Source organism: Aulonocara sp. 'chitande type north' Nkhata Bay, linkage group LG14, assembly GCF_057382095.1.
Source record: "Aulonocara sp. 'chitande type north' Nkhata Bay isolate Kocher_YH1m ecotype deep benthic linkage group LG14, A_spYH_male_GT1.1, whole genome shotgun sequence".
Taxonomy (NCBI): Eukaryota; Metazoa; Chordata; class Actinopteri; order Cichliformes; family Cichlidae; genus Aulonocara; species Aulonocara sp. 'chitande type north' Nkhata Bay.
Window position 1 is genome coordinate 27,584,485 of NC_141357.1, and position 20,966 is coordinate 27,605,450.

At 40.7% G+C, this 20,966-nt stretch overlaps 1 protein-coding gene across 4 annotated transcripts in view; it reads left to right on the plus strand.

Moving 5' to 3' along the window:
• igsf9ba (immunoglobulin superfamily, member 9Ba) overlaps positions 1–20,966 on the plus strand; it is a 73,865-nt gene extending 52,899 nt beyond the window's left edge. For 2 of the 4 annotated variants that reach the window (XM_086261863.1, XM_086261866.1), the window contains 10 exons: positions 1,934–2,057; positions 3,710–3,885; positions 6,488–6,714; positions 6,932–7,016; positions 7,094–7,255; positions 7,587–7,632; positions 8,446–8,532; positions 9,254–10,879; positions 16,092–16,222; positions 16,307–20,966. In XM_086261863.1, the coding sequence (XP_086117989.1) occupies positions 1,934–2,057; positions 3,710–3,885; positions 6,488–6,714; positions 6,932–7,016; positions 7,094–7,255; positions 7,587–7,632; positions 8,446–8,532; positions 9,254–10,879; positions 16,092–16,222; positions 16,307–16,515 (2,873 nt within the window). In that variant the 3' untranslated portion in view covers positions 16,516–20,966. Of the gene's footprint in view, positions 1–1,933; positions 2,058–3,709; positions 3,886–6,487; positions 6,715–6,931; positions 7,017–7,093; positions 7,256–7,586; positions 7,633–8,445; positions 8,533–9,253; positions 10,880–12,424; positions 12,471–16,091; positions 16,225–16,306 lie in introns of those variants that run through there. The other 2 variants (XM_086261865.1, XM_086261864.1) reach the window with 2 other exon arrangements.

Below are 20,966 nucleotides of genomic sequence, written 5' to 3' on the forward strand. Positions count from 1 at the left end.
ATGAATAATATAATATATAAAAGTTTATATAGAAAATATCAAAACATAAAAGTTTACATTTTTAAATAAAATTATGAAATGAAATAATGATTGTTAAAAATTATTTTCTGCAGAGATAGATAGGAGGCACTGGGACAAAGATGGCCGCTCAGCTTTTCTAATGCTATCACCCCAATAAAAAAAAAATGCTGTAAAAAATGTAAACAAAAACAATGCAATGATTCGTAAATCTGATAAAGGCCATATTTTATTCACAATATTACATTAAAAACACATTTAAATGTTTAAACTGAGAAAATGTACCATTTGAATAAAAAATGTATATTGACTTTGATGGCAGCGACATATCTTAAAACAGTTTAGCTGTTTTCCGCTGTGTAGCATCAGCCCTTCATTTAACAATGCTCCATAAACTTCCCAGCATTAAGGAGAGCAGCTGTTGAACGTTTTTGGGGAGGAATGTTGTCCCATTCTTGTCTGATATCGGATTCTAGCTGCTCAACAGTCCTGGGTCTTTTTTATCATATTAAAAATGTAATGATTTACTCATGAATATATGAAGTCATGCTGTTCTAATAGATGTAGTAATTGGTTTAGTTTTCTTTTACTGAAATATGCAAGACCTTCACTGGAAAAAGCAAATGTCCTTAAACCTGTGTGTGCAAGCTGATGGTTCATCTCCTCTTTAGTCTGAAAGATGCAATTCCCATGTTTTCTGACAAGAATTTCACATTTTAAGTCATCTGAACAGTTTTCCACTTTGCCTCAGTTCATTTTAAATGAGCTTTGTCCCAAAGAAGACAGCGACATTTCTGCATCACGTTCACATGTGGATTCCTCTCTGAATGATAGAGCTCTTATCTGCATACATGGATGGTAATGTGCTCACAAAGAGTGATTTCTGAGCCCACACAGTGATTTCCATGACAGAATCATGCCTGTTTGTAATATACTGCTGTCTGATTGGGCATCCAATATAGATTTTTGGCCTTGCACACAGAGATTTCTCCAGATTCTCTGAGTTTATTGATGATATTATACTCTCTAAGATGCTCTTTTATACCCAACCATTAGCAACCTGCAAAACATGTCTAAGCTGTTTCCTAGCTATGTGTTGCCCCCATCTCAGCTCATCTCTTTTTTAGATGTGTTGCTGCCATCAAATTCAAAACTAGCTAAAATGTTTAATAAAAAAGTTTTTAAAAAAATCAAAATATTAATGTAGTTTATCAAAGAAATGTTTAATATTTTTTAAAAACAGATGTGAGAGCTGTACAGGTAAATCATAAATTCTGTGAACTCTCCTCTGGTGAAAGCGAGCAGATCAGTAAGACTGACACCGTGGTCCATTGGCCTATTTTCCAAGGATTCATCACAGTGTTGCACAGCTGGCAACGTTCAGCTCGCCTCCATGTGACCAGCACTAAGCTGGCAGGTGTGGCAGGGTGGTGCAGACAGCTGTGCTCCTCCGACCACCCACAGGTCTCCCTTTTATCCCAGTGAGAACTAACTGGCTTCAGGCCACACTGCACAGCTGCTAGGCCTGTTTGGTGGGATGAGATGAGCTGCAGATAGCACTGCTGCACTTGAATTGCCTGACCTTACGCTGGTCACCACCTCAGCCAGCATCACATGATTTGCATAGAGCTGGCAGATGCATGACACAGCAACATTTGGAGGGTGAAAATAGCATAAATAGCATAAATAATTTGCGTCATTTACATTATTCGACTAAAACACAAATCATAGTAATTCAGGAACAGACAGTTATATGTATAAAATGTCAAAACAGTATTAGTATTTACAGAATTTCTATAGCTTAATCACTGCAAGTGATATTAAGTGATGTGTGGGTGTAAGATGTTATATTATAAGTAAATTAGTATGTGTGCATTATGAATTTATTCCCACTCTGTCTCTGTAAATCACTCAGGCACCAGCCCACACGCTCCTGGCAATATCCATGTACTGCCCTTAACAACCTCTGCTAATGTGTCCTGGGAACCAGGTTATGATGGCGGCTTCGAACAGACATTCTCTGTGTGGTATGGTCCAGTGTGAGTACTCTCACTTTACTTTAAATCAATGCCAGCAGTCTGCATAGATGCAGAAACAGATGGTAGCTGGAGGTAGACGCGTACGTCCGGATTAGTCGGAGCTCTTCTTCGCAAATTCAGTCAGACGCTCACAGCGGGATTTTTTTGACTTGAGGTATTTAGTGTATATAGATATAGATGTGCATAATTCATGGTGTGCACTGAGAACTTAATGGAGTGTCACTGCAGGAACACCAGATGGCATCACAAAAATTTTGAATATTTTTCCCTGTGTGCAAATCATTTATCCTGGTGTATCAGGAAAGACATTTGTTGACTGTAAACATGAAGACAAGGACATCACAGACATGAATATGTGAGTCACAGTCTGCAGTTGTGCCTCTGTAAGCGATACTGTAATTACATACTGAGCACATTTTTTAATGTCGAGCAAAACACATTATGGCTGAGTGGAGTGCAGTATTGTGGACACAATGAATACAATAAAACACAATAAAATAGCTGTGACTTACACAAGACTTACATGATAGAGAAATACACAAAGTATGTATTAATGTATCTTTAATTAACATAATATTTATCTTTTTATGCACAAAGGGGACATTTATAGTTTTTTTTTGTCTAACAGGAAAAATATTAAGACTTTTTTGGAAAAGAGTCTAAGAAAAAAGGCAAATTTATGTTTATCTGATGTTCTTTACATTTTTATTTTAAAAATTTCCCCCAGTTTCCAAGACTCTGGAAATCCAAATATTATGTATCTCACACTATTATAAAAAGGAAAAAATTCAGGTTTCCAGTTTATATTTAGGTTTTCCTTAAAACGATGCATATCAGGAACTGTTCTGTGCATTATTAGATTAAATTCTCATTTTTTGACTGAACTAGACCAGGCATATATATTTATGGAATAGGAAAAGTTGCTTACACCTCATGGGGCTGATGATGTGAACTGTTTCAGCTGCTCTCCACTTCTCTGGCAGGCTGTTCTAACAGCTCAGAGCTTGAAATTAAAGGCTGCCTCTCCCAAAGTTTTTCTCCTACGCGTTACAGTGTTTCAAAGAGTCGAGCCTGGAGGTTTCATAAATCGTAAGCATGTTAGATTGATCCGAGTCTCTAAAATTTATTGTGTATATATTTATTTATATTTAGATTTCTTCATACATTCTTATATAGTTCTATATTGTGTATTGTGTATTTTGTTGTACAGTTATTTTATTTTCAACTTTAATTTATATATTTTATCTTATTCTTCCCAGTTAAATTTACCCTTAATTCTAATTTGTGTTGTACAGTTATTTCATTTTTAACCTTAATTTATATTTTATTCCTTCCTAGTTAAATTTACCCTTTTTAATTTTGCATATTTATTTCCTATCTTATTCATAGCCTTTCCTTTTTTTGTTTTCTTTAGGTCACGAGCAGTTGTCCAAGCATTTCACTACATATCGTACTGTGTATGACTGTGTACGTGACAAATAAAATTTGAATTTGAATTTGATTTGAATTAAAACGTTATAAAAGTTACTCTGTTTGGTGCGTCGCCTTTAAATTAGATGCAGCTTGTCATGTGACTGTTTATAGTTAATTAATCATTATAGATTTTCTCCTTCATAAGTTTCTCTTTGTCTGCTTTATTTCTCTGTCCGTAGGTCAAAGAAAATAGACTTCGGTCCTCATGACTGGCATTCGATGCCAGTTTCTGGTGCTCAGACCTGGTTGGTGGTGCCAGGGCTGGAGGCTGGGACAGAGTACCAGTTCAGTGTGTTGGCTCAAAACAAACTGGGCACGGGCCCATTCAGTGAAGTTGTGACAGTCACCACTGCAGGTGGGTACTGCTAATCAAAGGATGTTCCAGCCATGTTTGCTGCTTTTTGACTTCAGAATCAACCCGCTGAGTTGCACTGAGACACTATTTCTAATTTTAGACTATAACCAGACACAGTGTGGAATATACTGCCCTCTAGTGATGGTTAAACTCATCCTGTCCTATGCTTAGTTTTATTGTTTAAATGTGAATGCTGTATTCAGATTTCCAGATGAGATACAGTCCAATGTGATTTTGTATGTTTGTATGTGCTCATCTCCATCACCTTCAAAAGCTCAGAGCAACAAATTAAATGAAGAAATGCAGCCACAGTGGCTGTGTAGGTTTATTTAAGCCCTACTTTACAGTTCTTAAGCTTACTTTATTATGTAATGCAGGCTACCTTGTTGGTAGAGGTTGTTGGACATGATGACTGCCCACTAATCTGCATTTTAGTTACTTTTAATGTTATATTAGAAACACTCTGCAGTACAAAATGCAATAGTTACTTAGTGAGACTCTTTGTATGTTTTATTGTAGAAATGAAATGTATATTGAACCCGTAAGTTTATCCGTATCATCTAATTCAGAAATAATGGAAGTTACAAGAAAGATAGAGACACACTTGTGTTGTTTACATTTAAACTGTTAACAAATTGGTGTCACAAAGTTTTTTAGGAAGATTTCCAGACTGTAATAGTCATTACAGTCTGGAAACAACTAATATGGATGTTAATTAATAAAGTTAAACATGAGATCCTTCAGACACTTTGAATGGCCAGACAGGAAATGGAAGAAAAGCCGCAGGTGGTAAAGCCTTTGATAGATGTCAGCCAGAGGCATTTTTGATCTTGTGTAATAAATGTTTGCCTAAGGAGCAGCCTGCTTGTGAATTCAGCTACATGGGGCTAGTTTGAAGAGGATCTTGACTTGAAATATAGTGTTTTTGCTTTGTTTTGTTGTGTTTTTCAATATTACCTTATTAAGTGATCAGTTTCTAAGCAGTAAAGTGTTAAATTATAACAAGACTACAGTATTACTCTAAGGGAATTGTTTCTATTTATTCGTTTAAGCCAGCGGTCTGCAACCTTAACACCCAAAGAGCCATTGGGATTTGGTTTCCAAGCAAAAGAAAACACTGGGAGCCACAAATGCTTTTTGAAATCTAAAATGAAGATAACACTGTATATATTGTTTTTTACCTTTATGCTTTGTGTGTACAACTAAGGTGTGTTGCTTATGAAATCCATGAAGTGCTACAGAGAAAATTACATTTTATTTATGTAATTAACACATTTTGAACTCTTAAAGAAATATAACAAAAGGAGAGACACCCAGCTGAACTAAAAGGATCCATGTAGCAAACAAAAACTGTTATATCGCCTTTGGGCTTTTGGAGCCTTGACCTGACTTTTAAAAAATATTTGGAAAAAAAGCACTATGCTGCTGAAAAATGAAAAATAGATATTTGCAAAATTCTGCCTAAATATGTATTTTACCTGGTTAATGTGTGTGGCGGGGCGTGGTCTGCAGCGCCGCTGCAGGGGAGGCGCCTTAACATCTGTGCTCTCTCTGCTGTTGTGTTGGTGTGTGTCGGGCTGTGAGCTGCAAAGCTACAGCCGGCTGTATGCGTACAGCAACCGTGTGTGAAAAGTGGTCAATAAAGAGATGCTAAAGAGCGTGTTCATGGAAACATCGTCGGGTCTGCCGTAGTATGTTTACAATGGGACTTCTGCTTCTGTGCAAATCGGGGCTTTACAAAGTCACTTTCATCTTTACGCAGGACTGTAAGCTGTCATCTGTGAGGCGTGAGCGGTGTTTGTTTTTAACATAGTTCACGGAGGAGAATAGCTGCTGACATAATGTGGATCCAAAGAGCCATAATTGGCCTACCTGGGGTTGAAAGTCTCGATAAATGCACGGCGTTTCGGCGGGTACACCGGCTTCAGCGAGTGTGACGCTTATTTTGAGCGATGAAAAAATAATAGAACGTAATTTTATTTTTATATTTCAATATCACAATAATCTTCCAATTTAGAACTACAAGTTAAAAAAGAACTAACATAAATAAAATACACTTCAGCTAAATACTTCTAATTTATTTTCACATTATGTGCACATACCCCTGGGTAAATGCCCATTGGATAATCCGGCCCAGATGGCGGGGGTACTTTTTGCCTCGTGAGCCCTGATTCGGCCTCACATTGCCAACTGTTTTCCTTCATTTAGCAAATGTTAAATGAGGTCTGCAAAGTTCTGACCTAATTCACACTCTCAGATGGAAACCAGTAGGCTTCTGCTGTTTAATACATTTCTCCACGACCTATAATGAAATATTTTGAGTTAACCAATCAGCTTTGATTAACCTAAGAAATGTAAGAAAAGTCAATGCTCTTTGTGTTGCTATTTCTGATTTCTTGGTAATCGTTACATCCAAAGTGTACTCTGATGCTCCATTGATGGAGGTCCCTGAATGGAGCCCATCCAGAGTTTTTATCTGGACCCTATCTAATTCTTTAAAAAAAAAAATGCGATCGCACGAGCAACACCCTGTAACTTTTTTTGTTTGTTTGATTTTTTTCCCCCATTGAATACATTTTCATAATGCATGTTTGGTTCACAGGCTCTCCTCTGGGTACCCCAGAACCACTGGTGCTTCTTACTCCACCACGGTGCCTCACAGCCAATCGCACGCAGCACGGTGTCCTCCTCACGTGGCTCCCTCCAGCCAACCACTCCTCGCCCATCGACCGTTATATCATGGAGTTTCGCCTTGGGGAGAGGTGGGAGGTTCTGGATGACTTAATCCCTTCAACTGAGACCGAGCTCATAGCCAGAGACCTTGTTCAGGTCAGTATATGGAAATTTAGCTGTGTAACGTTGAATCCTAAGGAGTAGAAAAGTAGTACTTTTTTGTCAATCCAATTAAGGAAAAGTAGCTCCTCTTTGGTATGCAAACAGTTATAAATAAGAAGCTGCTTTCAATATATCATGTGCAGCAAGACAATGCCTTATAGTCTGAGCACAATACCCTGCATTGCAGCGCATCTCTGCATCTCTCTGACAGGAGTCCTGGTATGAATTTCGAGTAATGGCCGTTATGGATGACCTGATCAGCGAGAGCAGCAATGTTGTGGGAGTTTCTAGCACAGGTGAGTGTCTTTGTGCTCGGCCCTTATGAATAATCTATTTTTAAGTTGTTACTCCATATCTCCTTTTATGCTCTCAGATCCCTTCCCTGCTCCAGAGTTGCCCGATGAGGGTTTGGCGCGACCTGTGGTGGCAGGAGTCGTGGCAACTATCTGTTTTCTGGCAGCGGCGGTACTGTTCAGCACTCTAGCAGCTTGCTTTGTCAACAAGCAACACCGTCGCAAACTCAAGCGCAAACCAGGTTAGTCTCCTCTTTCACTTAAATTTACATAGATTAGGTAAAAGTTCATGTTTGACCATGGATGGGTTTATCAATGGGCTCAGAGGCACAAAGAAAAACACAAAGCAAGCACAAAGAGATAAAAAATGACAACAAAGAGTAGCTAAGAAGTAAATTGTTTGCAGTTGTTTTTGGTCTTTTTCAGTCTGTCTTGCTTTTTGTTTTGCTGGGCGGGGGTCCTTTATCGTCTGCGCCCAGAAGCTCATTGTCTCATAATTCATCCCTGTGACTGACTTTTACCTGTGGTGTTCATTAGAGAAAATCCTAAACTTAAATGTGTTTGTCCTCTCAGATCCTCCCTTGTCGGTGACACACTTCAGGAAAAGCATTGAGTCGCCGTAAGTAAAGCTACCCCAGAGCCTCTCCTGTCTGCTAGAGGTCGCCACTACTGTTCGTCCTCTCTTACACCTGTTATAACTATCTGTACCCTTGCATGCTGTGACAAGTCATACACGTTAACATTAAATAACACTCAGTTCTGACCTGTCACCTGAAAATACCTTTTGGAGCCTACTGGGAAGAATTGATTTTTACCCTCAGCATGTTTTCTCCAGTGCTTTTAAACAACAAGTCAGTATCTAACATGGTATATCTGAGGAAAGTCTTGAAAATGAACCAAAAAAACCCCATTGATGACATGATTGGGCTTCTTGGTAGGTGTAAAAGAACATGAACAGTAGCAACCTCTAGCGGATCACGGGAAAAATTAAGGAGAGTTCAAAGCAGCAAAGTCTGCATTTTAAGCACATTACCCAGAGTGCTCAAGCTGCAGTATGTGTATTGATTTTTGATCCATCTGTATTCTTTAACACTGTCTGCTTTCTGCATGATTCTCAGTGTTTAATGATGCTGTTTCTTTGTACAGTATCAGCTACACGTGTGTACCTGTCTGTCTGTATATCTTGTGTACATGTATGACTGCATTTCAATCTCAAAAGAAGCTCCTTTCTGACTCTAATCTGTGTAAATCCCATTGCAGAGTAAATGTATGTTTGCTTGTGACTTTAAAACCTAAAACATCAGTATCAGATTACTTCTTTCTATTTTTTCATGAAATGGTCCAGGCTGCTCAGGGAGTTTACACTTAGTCCTTCCAGCAAGTAGCATAGTTAAAGATGAACCAGGCCCGTGTCGTTTGTTTCCCATCGCAGGCCTCCTCTCACCCCCTTGCCAGGGGTAGAGCCCTGCTGGGACGAGCCTGCCAGGAGCAGTTTCTTGCCCCCGCCGGCCAGCCCCCTGTGAGTGCCTGCCTGCACCAAAATACAGAGTGTGCTGCACTGCACTGGCTTGGCTGCATGGTTAATGCATTGCATAGAAATGATTAGCTCACAGTGATTATTTGTAGTTGTAGGGGTGCCTACTATTTGCATGCACAGACTTCCATGCACCATACAGGGATTAAATTGCACTAGCTCAGCTGCATGTACAGTACAGTACTGTGTATATGCACTCACATTCTAATTGATGTCTACCCGATGCATTCAGTGACCCAGTACAGTAAGTGTCGAGTATGCTGCTCCTGGTGTGGGCAAATGAGGCCTGGTTAGATGTCATCTGCTTTCCACACATCACCATTTGGTGCAGCATATGGAAATTGGTCTCACGTCTGCTCAAGAAGATGTAGACTCAGTAGATCTGTGATACGGTTGTCATGGTTGCGTTGTTGGCTTTTCTCTCATCCCGTCACTCTTTGGTTCATTAGCTGCAGCCCCTATCAGGAGTCTGCTGCCGCCATAAACTGACCATTATACCGTAATGAAGTTCATTATGGCTGCCTTGATCGAGCGCTTTGGCTTTCTACTGTGTCATCTGTTTACAAACCGCAATCATATCAGTTTATTTCAAGTATCAGAGATTTTTGGGGATTTGTTTTAAAATACTCCTACCACTATCCGCTTCATCTGTTATGTGTTAAATTAAGCCGGCGTTCTGTGTCTGCATTTTTATTTTTTTTATCAGGTTATCATCGGGGAAGATAAGTCCAGAGAGCTCCCCTCCATCTCGGCCCCGTTCTCTTTCGTCGGAGGGTTCCCACGGTCCGGGCCTGTATGTCAGGAAGCTCCCGAGTCCTCAGAGAGAAAAAGAAAAAGAGCTCTCCTTCTACAAGAAAACCAAGCGTGCCATAGCCAGCAAGAAATACAGTGTGTCCAAACATGAGGCAGAGGTCACCACGCCTATTGAGCTGATAAGCCGTGGCCCCGATGGCCGCTTCGTCATGGAGACCAGCCCACCTCCCCGCCGCATCCAGGGCTTCCCCTTCGCAGAGGAGTCTGACATGTACCCTGAGTTCCGGCAGTCCGATGAGGAGAATGATTTTGACCCAGGGCCTCTGCCGCCCATCATGCCCACGCTGCGGCCCCAGCTCTCCCCAACGTCCTCGAGCCTGGAGTCAACGCAGCCCCCCACCTACAGCCCCCGCCTACACAGGCCCATGGAAGGTATGAGCTTTGCAGAGGGCAGTGCACTTCACGCCTCAGGGCAGGCCCCGGCCTCCCGCTACAGGGGCTTTCCCCAAGGCCCATTCTATGGGTATCTAGGCAGCCGCGCTGAATCAGGGATTCCACCACCATTCTACATGCCTGACATCAGCCCACGTAGCTCCGCTCTATCCTCACCCCCAGGCACCGCCGAGGGGCCCTTTGGTTACCCCTCCATCCCCGAGGAGAGTGGAGAGATGGAGCACCATCAGTACACTGCCTCTGGCCATTCTCTGTCTCACACACACAGCCCTCCTTCTCGCTCACCTGAAAGCTGGCAGCCTCATGAGTTACCCTTCCTGGGTCTAGAAGGTCCACGGTTCATATATCCACCTCACCATCCGTTACATCACCCCCAGGACCTCCCTGACCCACCCCCATATCCTCCTCACTCTCTCCCTCCCAGTCGCCTGCACCTCCCACACCTAAAGGATCCAATAAGCCCCGGACTCCTGCAGCTGGAGGTTCCTGTGGCTCCCCCAGGCAGAGACAGGCCCCCAGGGCCTCCGGTTAGGCGTTTAGCTATGCAACAGGCCCAGAGTCTCGGCCAGCTCAGACACACGGCCCACGGTGTGGGTGTACCAGTGTTGCCTTACCCTGACCCGGCAGTCCGTGCAGGGAGCCCAAGCACAGCCCCCAGTAGTAGCCCTCAGTCCTGGCTCAGCCCGAGGGCGGGGCGCCGGGCAGACCCCAGCCTACCCCCACTAGTACTCCAACCCTCCCGCCTCTCTCCACTCTCCCAGAGCCCACTTAGCACCCAGCCGGGTTCCCCAGATATTCTTGTAAGGCCTCCTCCGCGCCCCAGCATCCTCCGCACCTCTCGGTCTCTGGAGATGCCTGAGATCACCCTGCAGCCCTCGGCTACTGTCAGTTTCTCTCGGAGGTCCTCCCTGACCGCCTCTCCTACTCAGAGCCAGGGCGCCAAGCAACCCAGCCCCAGTTACCACGCCCACATGTCCTATGCCTCCACTGCAGCCAGTTACCCCTCCCAATCCCCCTCTCCCCCTCCGGAGGGCAGGGATGTTTTCGGGCAGAGGCCATCCCAGAGAAGGACAGAGGAGGAGATGCTACCCTCAGAGCCCTCCCAGCTCCAGATATCAGCCTCAGGGTAGGTGATCCATTGCAGTAGAGAATAGTCACACATTTTTTAAGGAGGAGACTTTTCGTCTGCTCGCTAAATATCCTCAGTATCACTTTGATGTTTCCATTAAGAAGTAATTAAGATGCATATTGTACTTTAATATGCAGAAGGCATGTAATTGCATTTAGCACACATTGTCTCAGTTCATTAAAAATGATCTAAACATTAACATTGAATAGCATGTGAAAGCTCAGTGTGATTTTAAGATCATGTATTTTTGTATATAGTACTGATGGCTCGTAATCAATAGAATCGATGAAATATTGATCATAATTCAAACTTAAATCAACTTTAAAAGCCATTTTTTCTGTTTCCCATGTTGAATCTAAAATCTTTGAGTTAAAGTATTTTAAAAACTGAGTATAAATTATATTAAATCGGGTCGGTTTATGAAACTAGTGTTTATAGGTTTAACCTCAACAATTTACTGTACATTTAATGAACAATTACATTTATTATTTATACCATTATTCTGTCACCTTCCAGACTATTTATTCATGGATAATAAATTACTTACTTATTCATAACTCAACCAATATTAGAGCTAGTAGCTTATAGCCGCTTGTAGCAGAACACTTTTCTTCTTTGTTGAAGAAGATTGAAATTGTAAAAGTCTATATTGTAGCTTAGCGATGGAAAGAAAGTGTAAAACAAAGCAGTTGGTAGTTTGTACACATTTAGTAGTTGACACATACTCATTGTGTTATGTTATTCATTAACTTTCGCTTCTTGCTCATAAACTAATAAGATTGTTTTAAAAAGAATTAGTAAACAATTTATAAACAAATAATGAAGCCATAATCTCAACTTATCAATACTTTATAAGGATGGATAACAAACCATCTGGTCTATAGTTATACAGTTGGATGAGTTGTATTTATAATAGTAAAGTCATAAATAGAAGGCTCTGTGTCTGTCACTTGATCATAAAAAGTAAGATGTTAAATATATCCTGAGACTCCCACTTTTCTAGAAGGTCCAAAATTGGAGCGCTAAAGAGGCAAACGAAGTGTTTTGAGGAAGATGACTTGGCAAAATAGTTCACTTTAATCCGATGTATTGCAGAGTGATTTATTAACCATTAAATTAATATATTCAAAAATAATTAGTGTCAAGTTATAAGGCATATAACATATAATGGCTGCATTATTAGAAAGTGGCATCCGTAAGGATAAAAACCGACTAACCCGCTTAAATAGAACAATAGATTTTTTTTCTCGTAGTATTGGTAGATCAGTGGCTGAGCACATTTACTACATAAAGGAGGAAATGTTATGCTTTACACCCACATTTAAACACATCTACACCCCGTAGAGTTTCTTTACTGCACACACTCCTGTGGCCCCTCACACCCACCTCACTACCCTAGAAGCTACAATCACATGGTAGCTAAAGCCATGCAGCAGAGACTCGCTCCTGCACTATCACTGGCCTTTAAGGGAAAGTAGCTTATAGGGCTGCTGCTTTTTAGAGGGTAAGGGTCTTACCTGATTTGTTTTTGATTGATCTCAGCTATCTGGGCAGCGTTGTTGTGACCCGGTCCCCTACGCCGCAATAGGTAAGGGTCGGACCCATGTCTGAGAGGGGAGGGGTCAGCAGGGGGAGGGCTCTAATCACTCTCTCCTTTAAAGGGGAATCGCTTTGGGTTGTGCCTCTGTGCTGGATTCAAGTGAAGTGCAACTAATGGTAATAATGACTGCAGGACACATTTGTCAATACAGTTTCAAGGCAGAGTAAGCCTGCTGTGGTGTAGGCTACAGTAATTAGGCTTGTGAGCAAGCAGGAGGAGTGGTTTTGGATTGTGGAGAAGCATTTGATTTTGTCCTTTTCATTGTTTGAACGCAGACATGTTTCCCTGCACTAAAAAAAAAAAGAAAAAGCCTTGAATCAATAGAGGACGCACATGAATGATAGACTGGAGTATTCCCCTTTAAAGTTTTGTTCCATGTGCAAAATGCCATGCATGCATTCTCTAAACTTCTCTCTACAACCAAACAAATAACAACAATTCTCAAACTAAATTCTTTGTCACATTTGTTGTCCTGAGTGCTTTCGTTTTTTCTGTCATGTGACTGTTTTTAATGGCCATTTCCTCTTCCTGTCATGTGACTTGTTCTTTAACGGCCATTTCCTCTACCTGCCATCTCCTCCCGTCAGCATGGTGAAGCCTCTGTACGCAGTGTTCATGTTTCTGAAAGTGTGCTGTATAGTGTTTATGTCTATGGAAATGAGCAATATTTTAACACTGTTGCCTCGGCACACAGTTTATGTGATGATAATGGAAATGTTCTCTAACTGTCCAGGACTGTTGCAATTCTCCGATTTGTCTCCCCCTCTCTGCTAATGGCTCTCAATCTTTCTCTCCACAGTGACAAATGATGGACAGCATCTCTAAAGCTTTGTGTTCCCATGCCTTTTGAAACAATACATGTTTGGCGCGACAACCTGACTTAATGAAAGCATTAAGTCAGGTTCGACGCTGTTTGCATTCAGTTCTTTGAAAGGCAAAGAGCCAACAGTGAGCCTCGTGAACACAAGCTTAACTTTTTGTGAGGTTATTGGACTTTTTTTTATTTAACTTTATTGCATCTTTCTATGAGAGAGATGGACAACAAAAGTACAACAAGCGTATTCCAGTATGAGGTAAAACTGCTTCTAAGCAGACCACTGGAAGTGAGGATACCTTAACGTGATGTGATTACTTTGTGCTGATTAATTAATTATTTTCATTCAACTTCGCATGCATCACTCATGAAATGAAAATAGTTCTCAAGGTTTCAGGAACACCTTCCTGTGTGTTTTCTGGTTTCTGGTTTTTTGAAATGTGCAGAACTTTCATGTTAGGATGCAGAGCAATCAGAGAAATGCAGAGTACATAAATGGACTGCAGGGGTTGGCAACCTTTTTTTATGATGATAAGTTTGACCTCATCTACAATTTTATAATATTATATGCACAGTTTGGGTTGCAAAATTATAGCCATAGCTGCGATGCAGCTGACTAATAAGTAAAATACAGAAATTTTCCCAGTAATTAAGTAAGCAACAGTTAGTGTGGACAGAGGCAAGTGTTAAAGGAATTCATTAAAGCCTCTTTTATGTAATCATCTTCTCTGACTTTGAGTTGAAAACAGGGGTGTCAAGCATAAGGACTGGGGGCCAGAATCAGCCCGTTAAAGACTCCAATTTGGCCCTCTTGAGAATGTAAAGGAGTGTATAGATTTTGAACTTCTAACTGGCTTTTCCTATTGACAAAGATCTTCCCATGTCCATTCATACTGTACTAAAGCAACTAAGGAATAAATAAACATTTAAATAACAGAGAAAACTCAATTCACTTTTATTTATATAGCCCCAAATTGCAACATCAGGGAAAACTCCCTTTCAACAGGAAGAAGCATCCAGTAGAGGCAGGCTCAGGGAAAGACGGCCATCTGACGGGGTGGGGGGAGGAAGACAGGACAAAGACATGATGTGGAATAATATTAAAAATAGATTAATAATAACTAATGCAGAGTGGTGTATAAACATATAGTGAGTGAAAAAAAGGGTGAGTGAGGAGTAACAGTCAGTGCATCATGGGAAGCCCTCAGCAACCTAGACCTATTGCAGCATAACTAAAGAAGGATTTGGGGTCGTGTGATCGAACCGTAACTATAAGTTTTATCAAAAAGAAATGTTTTAAGTCGAGCTGGTTCCACAGAAGAGGGCCTTGAAGCGGAAAGCTCTGCTCCCCATTCTGTGTTTAAATACTCACAAATAATCCAGCAGTGGGAGAACACAGTGCTGCATTCGGGTGAAATGGTACCATAAGGTCTTTAAGATAAGATTGGGCCTGATTATTCAAGACGTTGTATGTGATGAAAATTATTTTAAATTTGATTCTGGGTTTAACAGGGAGCCAATGAAGTGAAGCCAGTATGGGAGAAATATCCTGTCTCTTTCTAGTCCCTGTCAGTACTCTTGCTACAGGATAGAAATTTCTGTGAATTAACAGAAAAAAACTTTATTACATTACATTTTATAATTCCAGGGAAATGAGCTACCAGACCTTTTTCTGTAATTTTACCCATTAATTTCTTTCAATTTAAGCCCAATTTGCACTTACTAAATCAGCATTTCTGTGTCATGCACTTGAAGATATCTGAGGGACAGGGGAGGATTGTATGGCAGCCTAAAGACCTCTCAGCATGAACTGTATGGTGCTTGTAAAGTCACATTACCATGTCAGCAAGTCTTTTGCTGATTCACCAAAACAAGATAACAAGAAGCCCTTTTATTAGTAACGTTTAGCAACAGGGCAACCGCCACTTACACATTATATTTAAGGCACACATTTCTTCAGTCCACAGCTGAACACGTTTGAAAAAGTGACCCCAAATTTTGATTGGTAGTTTGTATTTTCTGAACCATTGTCCGTCTCACGGGCCACTACTTGAAAACGAGATTGTGTGCTGACGCAGGTGACGGTCAGAGGTTGCCGACCCCTGAACCTACGGTCTAGTAAAAATAGCGCTAATAGAGAATTTTGTACAATTTTTTTAGACGACTTCATTGGTACAGGAACTGTCAAGTTCCAGAAATTATTTTCATTTTATGAGTTTTATACAGCAAAGAGGCCAATATTGCTCGCATTTCTGAAGCAGTCACTATTTAAAGACCCAAATGTTAAAGCGAAAGCTTGCTGTAAACTTAGCACATTTCTTTTATAGTTTTGTCTCTAAGACTCGATGAAATCCCAGATTTTAAAGAGTGTTATTCCACCAAAATCAGAAGAAAATGAACTGATTGAATGAATTGAATTTGAGAACAAATACACTTTAATTATAAATCCCAGAGTGGGTCTTTAACATAATGATTGTTTAAGAAAAACAAATGTATAGCCAATAATTCACCAACTCCACTGCCACCTTAAGTCAACTATTCTTTCTTTCTCTTTTTCGTTCTCTTTCTTTCTTTGTATCTAACTTTTCTCATCCATCACCGCAGATAGAAAGTGGAAATTCATCATCTTAGTGAAAGGGCTCTCAGTAGAAGTTCAAGAGCTCATCAAATCATATGATAGCACCTTCTGGAAATAGAAATGAAAGTGCCATTTTGTCTGTTCTCTCTGAGACGTGACCGAACACGACTGTTGGATTAATCCAGAACAATGTGTGCTGTGTCTTTCATCTTCTCAGGGAACCTCTAGGTGCGTCTAGCGATACTGCCGGGTCTGAGAGCTTACCAGCACTGCTACAACACTGTATTACTAAAGCCAAGGGAGTGGCTGCCAACAACAATAACAACACAACCTCCGGAAGGAGAACAGGTTTGTCTGACGATCGGAGAGCAGCTACAAAAGATTACCGATCAAACGGCCGTCCTGTGTATGAGTCCTTTGCCTCTCTTTCAGGTGCGTCTCTCTCTCAGACCCAGCAGCAATCTCAGACACCCCAAGAGGGAGAGGATCTTAACCTCCCGAGAAAGAGGAAAAAGCAAAACAAGAAGAACCCCTATCTCTATTTGACCTCCTTCCTGCGCCGCAGGCAGTTCGAGGAGGACCAGACAGGCATTCTGGCCAGTGCAGACTCAGAGGGCCCAAATTATGGGACTCTACGCTGACCCGTGTGCCCAACAAGCCATTGGACTCGACTAAACTGACCACCCCTGAGAAATCCCACCTCAGCACGTCCTGCTCTACCCAAATATCAAACGAATACCTTTCTTATAATCCTTAAAAAGTTAATCTGCGTTTCGGGGAGTGGGAAACATTGAGCTGAATACTCCGGGGTTGGAAGACAAGAACAATGGCTTTTCCGGGTTGTCACTGCAACTTGTCTTTGAGGAATTTCACTTGAAAATGCTCTGAAAATATATAATGTATATAAATAGTAAAACAAGGGAATTAAGCTTCCTCCTACAGTAATAAAAAAATGTGTTGGTTGAGTATGTCACAACACGTTCAAGATTTTTCACTCACTGGTCATTGAGGGGTCCATATCTTTAGGTTTTTCAGTGATACAGCGTACTGTTAAGCCTGGTGCGTCCTCGGACAGGGACATGAGTCTACCTTTCCTACAATACAAATAGATTCAGTATTTAAACACAGGGTTCTTACCACAAATATACCTCAGAGTAAACGCAGATTTGCTGTAATTCTTGTGGTATACTGTACGTACTTGACCTTTTTACATATGGATAAAAAGGTTTATATCACACGCCACTCTCATTCTCTCAAACGGATAATATGGCCTAACTTTATCTACTTTAGAAGCTTTTTATTACCAGTAAAAGCTAGCATATTGTGTTTGTTTTGATTTGTGACCCGATGCCAACAATTAGAGGAAGGCGTCTTCATTTTACTGCGCGATGGTTCAAGTGTGTTTACAGCACTGCGGCGCTGCGTTAAGACAAAGATCATAACCTTCACGAGATCGCTCAAACTAACTTGGGACTCAGATGCTCAGCGGAGGTTGGACTTGAAGGGTCAGAGGGACGGGGGTGACAAATTGTGAACTGTACTGTATGTATTTCATTATTAAGGAAATCATTTGTGGAACGCGGCACAGCTCGAGGTGCCTTTTTGTTTTTGCCTTGTATTTATCTGTTGTGTTTGCTCATTTTTTCGAACATAAACTGCCTTTTTCTTCGCCTTCTCACGCTTCTCTCACTGTAGGAGTGAGGGAGTCCGATAGCGTGTGTGTGTGTGTGTGTGTGGTTTTACTTTTTCTGCCAAGGACTCACGAGAGAAATCGCTACGGAAGATGCATGAACACTTGTTTTGTTTTCTTTTAACATGGGCTTGTGCTTCAACTGTGTATATCCAAATAATAGGATAGAACCAGATTAAAACCTATGAAAAACAATTTAAAAAAAAATGCGCACAGTCAGATTAGGAGGGGGAAAAGGCAAATAAATCGACACATTTTTGCACTGTACATGCAAAAGATTTGATGCAAAAATAACCAAGCAGTACAGCGAGGATGTTAATGTTTAGCAGCAGCTCTTAGAGGAGAATGTGATTGTTTCTAAAGCTGTTAACAAGCAATGGGAAATATTCAAACGACGGCCACCTTGACTGTTTATCTTTACCAACTGTAGATTACTTGCTAGCTACTTCTCTGTGTGTTTGTTGATTTTTCGACACTAACCGATACTGAATGTATGTTTTGCTGTACAGGAAATGAATGTCCCAATGTCACAGAACATTGAATGACCCGTCATTATTGCTTCTAGTGTAGCTGAGATTGGTGAGGTGACCAGTTGGCGCATCAAGTCCAAATTCCTGTATGCAGTCCCACGCGGTTTCTGAGCCAAGTCCCCGCTTTGATCTGCAGAAGAGGAAAAGCAGTTATCATCGTATTGTCACCGAGACATATCAAACAGTTCTTCTCCTAATAACGACTCAAAGGTTTCCAGCTAAAAAAAAAAAATCCGCGCGAATGACTCGACTCCACGTCTGCTCGCCGAAATCTTTTGACGAGCGGGAAAGCGGCGCTTGCCTGAAGGCTAGCGCCAGAAATTGGTTTCGTGTAAGATACGAGGAAAAAAAAAATCTATATTTGTTATGTACTGTACATGGTGTGTATTGTATTTGTAAAGATGACGCAAACCATGTTTTACAGGAACACGTTCTTGTATGAGGATGTATGAAAAGGATCCCACGGAAAAAGAAATTAGATTATATATAAAAGTATTTGCTTACAGTACGGCTTTAAGTGGATAATGTTTTTAAAACATTTTAAGGTGCCTAATTTGTCATACTTTAGCAGACGTTATTTTATCTGAGAAGAAAAGAAAGGTTCATGTTAGTACCGTACAGTGTGTTATTGCCATAGCCCGCTGGCTGCACAAGTTGATTAGTATTCTCTCTGATGTATAGTACGTGAATGCCCATTGGAAAAAGCTTTAGGAGCAGAAGTGTGTTGCCCTCTACTATAATATTTCTGGAACAAAGTAATCCTGTATTTCGCCCGTTCACGAGCACACCTGTAGATTCACTCCAGATCTCTTCGCCTTCACGTGTCCAAAGCAAATAAAGTTTTTTTCTAAGAGTCGAGGACATGCTAGAGTCCTGTAAAACACGTGCTGTGGAGGAAATTGTGTTTACATTAGTTCGATGACGAAACGTGTGTTAGGGCATAGTTGCTTTGAACATTACGACTTGGTGCTATGTTTAACTTTGTGGTGCTGTAGAATAGAGGTCTGAAGATTTTTTTCCCGTTCCCTGTTTCCACAAGCGACTCCGTCGGCCCCTGGTGTTTTTGAGCAACTAGACACTCTAGGCCCTTTTCGTTAACGGTATCATGGTGTGAAGACAGTGATAGACAATACTGGAAACTAGTAGTGTAACCTCAAATAATAGAGACTTGTGACATTCAGATGAACTCAAGACGACTTGTTTTCTATAGCGTGTTTGCAATGTCTGTCTGTGCTTCCAAGGTACCCTCTCTAAACGATGTTTGTGCTGATATTGAGACTATTAACCCAGCCTAAAAGGAGAAACATAACCTAATTTAGATTAGTACACGCCACAGGACACATGAGAAGGAATCTAAGAGCATCAGATCACGAGGGGATCTTTTCTACACACTTCCTGTAGGTCTTTGGTTAACAGCACTGTTTTTCAAGCACACGACTGCAGGGGCGCTACCGTCTCATGTCACACCGCCACCTTTTTTCAAGGTAGAATTGCTACTAGTACTGTACAGTATAGCCATGGGTAGTCACCAGTCCACATTTGTAATTATCCCCCTCGTAGAAAGGAATCGGGAAAGCTCATACATCCTCTTCCTCGTGGGTTTTTAAGAATGGATGTTGTCTTCCGGGCTTTTTTTCCCCTCTCTTTTGTTTTCCTCGCATCTTCAACAGAAACATGTACAGTGTTTAAGAGGGCTGCTTTGGATGTACTGTTAGCTCATTTCTGTTTGTTTTTTGATTCGTTTGTTTTCTCTCAATTTTTCTGCTTACAGCTTTTAGTGCATCACTAGGTGCTGGTAGGATGATACTTAGAAGAGATTTGTTTTTTTCCTTTCGTTTTTTTAAATTGTATTAATCTTGCATGTAGAGACAATACAAAAACGCCTATTTAGCAATCATTCATGGACATCCGAGCTGGTTGTTATTGGACGGAAAATAGAAATATGTAGTATTTTCTATATTCTCTGTTTTTGTGTACCAGCACTGAGAACTAGAATGTATTATTATCGTAGGCTACAATAAGCACTACATCGTTGACTGTTTTAGCTAATGCTCATACTCAAGCAAACCAAGTAGTGCTTAATTAAAGGAAGAAAATTTACTACATTTCATTTCACTTCCATCCACTGAACTCTGTGCTGTACATCACATGTTTACATGCTGTATTATATGTTTTTATTTTGTTTTTTTATGTGCATAATCTGTCTCCATAATGTTCATATGTAAATAATTCAAAGCAAAAACATTTGTCTGTTTTTTTTGTTTTTCTTTTTACTTTTTCTCTTTTTTTAAAAAAAAAACAACAACAATGACCTGATGTTTCTGTTTTGTTTTTGGTCAGTTTTTTAGACTTGTCTTTCTTTTCTGTCACCGCATCAGGTATTTATGCTTCACTTAACTTTTTGTGAGCAATTAACTCATACTGTATGGTGCTGTACCAAAGCCTTATGTATAATATTTGTATTACATTTTTTTCTCATTTGCCACTGCTCTCCAGTGAATTCGTCTCAGATCATGTCTTACTCACTCTTCATGTTCAACTGCCATGGATCTTGTTTCTTTATTGAGTAAAACTGAAACCTGAATGAACTATGATGTAAAAACCACCCTGGGCCGTTACCAACTGGCCTTGGATGTACAGCGGCAGTCGTTGCCATCTCAAGCCTTTATAGGGAAAACGCACAGGCTCACTTCCGGTGGCTCGTCATGACGTAGGCATGGGCTTAGCACATGCTCTATGCTCTATCTATGGCATGTCTGTGAGAATATGAAAGCAGTGTTGTGTTCATGTCACCATATCATTTCAAACGTTTAGTCCCATATGAAATTTTCCTCTCAAATTTTTGTATTTTGATATAATAAAAAAATCAAAA